Below are 7,286 nucleotides of genomic sequence, written 5' to 3'. Positions count from 1 at the left end.
CACATCCTCTTAATCACTGTAATTTATTTATGTTTCACTTCATTCAACATCTCCTTTTCTCTTTTAACCTTGGATTTAGTAACATTGTCTAAAATTGCTGTCCTTTCTACCAAAATTCTCAAAGTCACCTTCATACTCCATCCATTTCTTAATCTAATGAATCTTCTTCCTCTCTTCCTCTTGTCTTAGCAAACATTCCACTTGTGTCCTGTCTTCACCCAGTAAGAAACCATTTACACTGGGGAGGTCAAATGGAAGATTCAGCGTTCAACTATGACCAGGGGCTCACTTAAACTGATTTGCTCACCTTGTAACTATTCACTCACCAAGCAGTCACCACCCCATACTTACTGATACTGATCATGGGTGAGAATGGGCACTGTGCAGTTGTAAACCTAGATTTACATCATTAAGAGTTTATGGTTGAATTGTGGAGGAAAAAACATAGAAGCTATGTTCATTAATATTATAATGGCTACTTGGAAAACTATTGAGTAAAACTTAGTGGAGATTTGAAGCAAACAGGGTGTGTTTAGAATTCAGAGAAACAGAAAGGTAGTTGCCATTTATTGTTCTAGCCACTAAACTAGAAACGTTATATGTGTTATTCTCTTTTAGCCCCCAAACAACTCCATAAAGAAAGCAATTGTATTCCCTCCTTAAAGATGTTGACATTGAAACCCAGAGGGATTAAGTATTTACTCAAGGTTAAGTTGCTGGAAATGGAAGACTTGACTTTGGGTCCAGATCATCTGACTCCAAACATCTTTTCACAACATTACATTGACTTCATAGAACTCCTGGAGTCAGGTTACATACATATGCTTCTGGGTGGCTTTCAGCAATGCATATTACAGCACTCAACTTGTAAAGGCCCCAAAGATAGGGTTCACTGATCAACATATAGTATTATAATCTGTTCAAGAGGATATCTCTGGACCGCTTCTGACATTAAAAGACAAGCAGTGATTCTATACATCTATGACTGTGACTTATTTTCCTTAGGTGTATGGAGCAAATACCATGGATTCAGGGAATCTCACGTGGGTATCAGAATTTGTCTTCCTGGGTCTCTCGCAGACTCGAGAGCTTCAGCAATTTCTGTTTTTAGTCTTCCTGTTTGTCTATATCACAACTGTGGTGGGAAATCTCCTCATTGTGGTCACAGTGACTTCTGACTCCCGGCTCCACACACCCATGTACTTTCTGCTTCGAAACCTGGCTATCTTAGACCTGAGTTTCTCTTCAGTCACTGCCCCAAAGATGCTGGTTGACTTACTTTCTGAGAACAAGACCATCTCCTACCAGGGCTGCCTAGCCCAGATCTTCTTCTTCCACTTTCTGGGAGGTGCCATGATCTTCTTCCTCTCAGTGATGGCCTATGACCGCCTTGTTGCCATCTCCCGGCCCCTCCACTATGTCACCATCATGAACCCTCAGCTCTGTGTGGGGCTAGTGGTGGCTGCCTGGATTGGAGGTTTCCTTCATTCCATTTCCCAAGTGGTTCTGATGCTCCCACTCCCTTTCTGTGGCCCCAACGTGCTGGATAACTTCTACTGTGATGTTCCTCAAGTACTGAGACTAGCCTGCACTGACACTTCTATCTTGGAGTTCCTCATGATCTCCAACAGTGGGGTACTGGATGCCATCTGGTTCTTTCTCCTTCTGCTCTCCTACTCAATCATTCTGATAATGTTGAGGTCCCACTCCGGGGAGGCAAGAAAGAAGGTAGCGTCCACCTGTACCACTCACATCATAGTAGTGTCTATGATCTTCATTCCAAGTATCTACCTGTATGCACGCCCATTCACCCCATTCTCCATGGACAAGGCTGTGTCCATCAGCCATACAGTCATGACGCCCATGCTCAACCCCATGATCTACACCCTGAGGAACCAGGAGATGCAGGCAGCAGTGAAGAGATTAGGGAAGCGCTGGTTGGTTTGTAAAAAGGAGTGACGATGGGTCGTTTCTCTTTGGCTTAATTTTTCTACTTGTAAAGTAGAGAAAGTGACTGTGTTTTCCCTCTTCATAGCTTCTTAGTATTGTGAACCTGCTAAAGAAGTGAATGAGATTTAAGACTATGAAACTTACTCAGTTTTTTTTTTTTGAAACTGAAGAAAGGACTTCATTGGTGGCTAGGACTTCGGGTGTGGCGTTGTGGATCAGCACTGGACTGTGAACCACAAGGTCAGCATTTCAAACCCACCAGCTGATCCTTAGAAACCCTACACAGGGTCACTATGAGTTGGAACACACTTGACGGCACTTAACAAGATTTCTCATAACATTTGAACACTCCAATGATAAAAATGTTGAAATGTTTTGTTGCATATATATCTATCATGGTAAAAAAACAAACAAACACAACAACTGTAAAAAATATGCTCACATGGCCCTTGGAAACTACACCTTCCCTTTTCCATTTCTTTTATCATGAGACCATTCATGCATAATTTGGCTCCTGATCCACTGTTAGTTACATGTATTACAATATCTTCTTTAAGTTTATTGGTTTTGTTCCCTGGTTCTTTGGTGTCAATTTTTATGTAATCAGCTGTATCAATCTTTTATCCTAAACTCTTTTTGGAATTTTATTTTAAAAATGATTTCTTACCCACAGAACAGAAAGTCTCCTAGAAAGTTACTTAAGTTTTTTTTTTTAAACAATCTCAAACCCACAAGGAAGTTGCAGGTACAGTATCAAAGACCTTGTTCTCTGAACTTCTGAGCGTAAGTTGACAATCTGATGCTTTGCCATTATGCAATACATTAGTGTGTACTGCCTATAAAGACATTTTCCTAATTACTGCCATACAGATGTCAAAATTAATGCACTAACAACACATTGTGACTATTCAGTCTTTAGACTGGAAGAGTTTCTCAATGATGATCATGACATTTTCAAAGAGTCTAGGCCAGTTATTTTGTAGAATGCCCTTCACTTTGGTTCGTGTGATATTTTATGATATTAGAGTTGGGTGCTCCAGCTTTGCCAGGGATACCCCAGGGACACGTCATGCTGTGTTCCTCTCATTGCATCCTCTGAGGGGTGTATGATTTTGTCTGTTACCATTACTGACGGTACTTACTTTCATTACTTGACCAAGATGGTCAGTAGTAAATGTTTCATGGGGAGGTACTTTGAAACTATCAATATCTAATTCTTTATCAAACTTTCAATGTATATTAATTTATTTATATCTATATGGATTTTTGTTTTCCTCTTGTATTCATTGAGTTATATTTCTTTACAACTATTATTTATTTTGATGCTCAATCTGTCCTAGATTTGACCAGTGGAGTGGCTCTGAGGTGGCTTCTATGTTCATTTCATTCTTTGAGCACTTACTTACTTTCTGGCAGAATCCCATATTCCTGATTTATTTTGCAAATCTGTGGCAGCTCCAGAATCAACCATTTCTCCAAATATTCTGGGTTCCTTTTAGTGAAGTGTCATATTTAGATGTCATTACCTTGGTACTAAGTGTACTAATTGTTATTAGGGAGTTGCTACTTCCTATATATACACACAGAGTCCTGGTATGGTGCTATAGGTTAATGCACTGGACTGCAAGGTTGGTTTGAACTGCAAGGTTGATGGTTCAAGCTCACTAGCCACTCCTCAGGAACCCTGTATAGGGTCACTGTGGGTCAGGATTGACTTGAAGGCACTTAACAACAATACACGAGTCCTGGGGTGGTGCTGTGGGTTAATATGCTGGACTGCAAGGTCAGTTTGAATTGCAAGGTTAGCAGTTCAAGCCTCACCAGCAGCTCCTTGGAAAGTCTATACAGGATCACTATGAGTTGGAATCGACTCAGCAGCACTTAACAACAATGGCAATATATACACACACATGCACAACAACATATTGTTGTTGTTGTTAGGTGCCGTCAAGTCCTTTCTGACTTGTAATGACTCTGAATAGGGTTTCCAAGGAGCAGCTGGTAGGTTTGAACCACTGATCTTGTGGTAGGCAATACTTACCCTCTGGCACCACACCTACATATATAAAGAAGGGGGCTTCAAAAAGCTCGTGGAAAAATTCCTCTATTTTTTCATTCCATTTTCTCAATTCATTTATACAATTGACCCTTGAACAACATAGGCTTTAACAGTATGGGTCTATTTACATATGATTTTTTTAAATGTGTATATGATGCTAATCACCTCTACACTAGCAGTTTGTCTCCCCAGTAAATTGTGCGTCACAGTAAAGAGATGATCTTTTGTGGGTCTTGCCTGTTTTTCATCATGCTTAGTGCATTACTGTATCCTTGAATAAGACCAGGGGACCCATCCAAAGTACAACTAGTAATGTTGGAAATGCTCCCAAGAAGGAGAAAAAAGTCATGGCATTATAAGAAAAAGTTGAATAGCTTAATATATACCATAGATTGAGGTCTGCAACTGCAGTTACCTGCCATTTCAAGATAAATGAACCCAGAGTAAGGACCATTGTAAAAAAAAAAGAAAAGGAAATTTGTGAAATCATTGCTGTATTGCAGCTATGCCAACAGGCACAAAAACTTTGCACATTTTGAAAAATACCTTTTTATCTCATATTAAAAGTGTAGCTTTTCTGTAGGTGCAGTCTCTAATACATAGAAATGCAAAATGTGTTTTAATTAACTGTTTATGTTATCGACAAGGCTTCTGGTCAACAGTAGACTATTAGTAGTTAAGTTTTTAGGGAGTCAGAAGTTACACACAAAGTTTCAACTGCACAGGGGATGGTACGTCAGTGCCTCTGACCCCATGTTGTACAAGGTTCCACTGTATATGAGGGTAAGTGAAAAGGTATTACTGCTAGGGTTCCCGTTGATACATACATGGCTTATTCCAAACCTTTTTCTTTTTTTTGCATATCTCTGCACACAGTGGATGACTGCAGACAAGTTCTCTCAGTCATACTTGTCTTAGTCTCATTGTTGTTAGTAAGTGCCGGCAAGTCAGTTCTGAATCATGGCAACTGTGGATAGGGTTTCCGAGGAAACCTGGTAGGTTTGAATTACCGAACTTGTGGTTCACAGCCCAGTGCACAGTGCCACAGCAGGAGTTCAAGTCTCATTAGGTCTTCTTCAAAAAAAAAAAAGATGTATGGGGAAAAACCAATTTGAGCTCAGGGCTAATATCAAATTTTTAACAAAATTCAAGTGGACATCTTCCTAAATTATTGAAGATTTACACCACATTTATAGGAATGCTGCCCACATAGAACAACAGTTTTTTGGTGGATTAAGTATTTTAAGGATGGTCAGGAAGACCTCAAAGATGAGTTGAAGACAGGAGATCTGAATGGAAGGTTATGGAGATTTTCTCTAAGGATACAGGCAGCTTTACATTCAACAAATCATATACTTTGCTTCATTACATGGTTACAATCCTCTTAATGAATCAACAGTTAACAGTATTTATCTCTATTCACTTTATCTATGAGTATTCCTGAACATTTAATTGTGCTCATGAGGAATTTGTACATGGACCCAGAAGCAGTTGTTTGAACAGAACATGGGAACACTGAATGGTTTCATATTAAGAAAGGTGTGCGACAAGGTTGTATTCTTTCACCATACTTATTCAACCTGTTTGCTGAGCAAATAATCCGAGAAGCTGGGTTATATGAAGAAAAACGTGGCATCAGGATTGGAGGAAGACTCATTAACAACCTGTGATATGCAGATGATACAACCTTGCTTGCTGAAAGTGAAGAGGACTTAAAACACTTACTGATGAAGATCACAGAGGACAGCCTTCAGTATGGATTACATCTCAATGTAAAGAAAATAAAAATCCTCACCACTGGACCAATAAATAACATTCTTATCAACAGAGAAAAGATTGAAGTTGTCAAGGACTTCATTCTTTTTGGATCAACTATCAACACTCATGGAAGCAGCAGTCAAGAGATCAAAGGAAGTATTGCATTAGGCAAGTCTGCTGCACAAGACCTTTTTAAAGTGTTGAAGAGCAAAGATGTCAGCTTGAGTACTAAGGTGCGCCTGACACAAGCCATGGTATTTTCAATAACCTCATATGCATGCGAAAGCTGGACAGTGAATAAGGAAGACTGTAGACGCTTTTGAGTTATGGCGTTGGAGGAGAATATTGAAAGTGCGGAAAGAACCCACAGATCTGTGTTGGAAGAAGTGCAGCTAGAGTGCTCCTTCGAGGCCAGGATGACCAAACTTCGTTTCTCATACTTTGGACATATTGTCAGAAGGGACTAGTCACTGGAGAAGGATATCATGTTTGGTAAGGTGGAGGGTCAGAGAAAAAGAGGAAGACTTCCAATGAGATGGCTTGGCAAAGTGGCAGCATTAATAGGCTGAAGCGTGTTAACAATTGTGAGGTTGGCCCAGGACCGGGCAGTGTTTCATTCTATTGTGCATAGGGTCACTGTGAGTCAGTGCCGACTCGATGGCACCTAACAAAATCTTGATCTATTGCATTCCTCCCTGTCTCACGCTACTTTCTTCTTTGTTAACCTTCCTCTTATTGTATATTGTCTGCCCTGTCATCCGTGTTAACATGTGTCACCCTCTATCTAACCCATGAATAATTCCCCCTCAACCATCATAGATTATTTCTTTTATCAAGAAAACCTTTTTTTTTTTTTTTTTTCCTTTTTTAACTTTTTATAACACTGGTCTCATATATTTGTCCTTTTGTGATTGACTAATTTTACTCAGCAGAATGTCCGCCAGGTTCATCTGTGTTGCAAGGTGTTCTGCAGATTCATCATGAGTCTTAGTTGCATTGTGTGTATATACCAAAGTTCCTTTAGCCATTCTTCTGTTGATGGGTATTCAGGCTGTCCCCATTGTTTTGATGTGTCTCTTGTAAACAGTGTATCCAAGGATCTTGTTTCTTATCCTTTCTGTTGTCTCTCTTTTTCTGCCCCCTCATTCTACGACTAAGCACACTCATGAAAGCTTGTAAGTCAGCCACTTCCTGTATTTGTAGTCCCCCTTTTGGATCGCCAGTCTCTAAATTTCTTGTCCCTATCAACTCAGTACACTGAGGAAACAAAATTGTCTCTTGATATGAAGAATCCTTCCATTCCGGTTGGAATTTTGAGTTAATGCATTCAATAGAAAAAAGGTTAGTTGGTCAAAAAACAATTTACACTTGTTCTCAGGATCAAACACCTTTATCTTCCTTGGTTTGAGTTCTGGTCAACTAACCATCCAAGCGAGGTCAAATGGGTACTAGCTGCAAGTTTGGGAGTTCACACACACCCCCCTGCACTCCAGACCAACTGGCCACTTCACTCTCAGTC

At 39.9% G+C, this 7,286-nt stretch overlaps 1 protein-coding gene across 1 annotated transcript; it reads left to right on the top strand.

The window, feature by feature from the left end:
• The first annotated feature begins 1,023 nt into the window (after positions 1-1,023).
• On the top strand, positions 1,024-1,959 carry LOC102821852 (olfactory receptor 4D2-like). Its single transcript, XM_006832394.1, has one exon. It carries the CDS (start codon positions 1,024-1,026, stop codon positions 1,957-1,959), a length of 936 nt encoding a protein of 311 aa, XP_006832457.1.
• Positions 1,960-7,286: the final 5,327 nt, after the last annotated feature.

The sequence above is a fragment of the Chrysochloris asiatica genome, unplaced genomic scaffold, assembly GCF_000296735.1.
Source record: "Chrysochloris asiatica unplaced genomic scaffold, ChrAsi1.0 scaffold00007, whole genome shotgun sequence".
NCBI lineage: Eukaryota > Metazoa > Chordata > Mammalia > Afrosoricida > Chrysochloridae > Chrysochloris > Chrysochloris asiatica.
Note: the sequence above shows the minus strand (reverse complement) of the source record. Positions and strands in the feature narration are given on the sequence as shown.

Excerpts from the sequence above, each read along its gene's own strand:
- LOC102821852 (XM_006832394.1), top strand. The coding sequence starts at position 1,024 with ATGGATTCAGGGAATCTCACGTGGGTATCAGAATTTGTCTTCCTGGGT.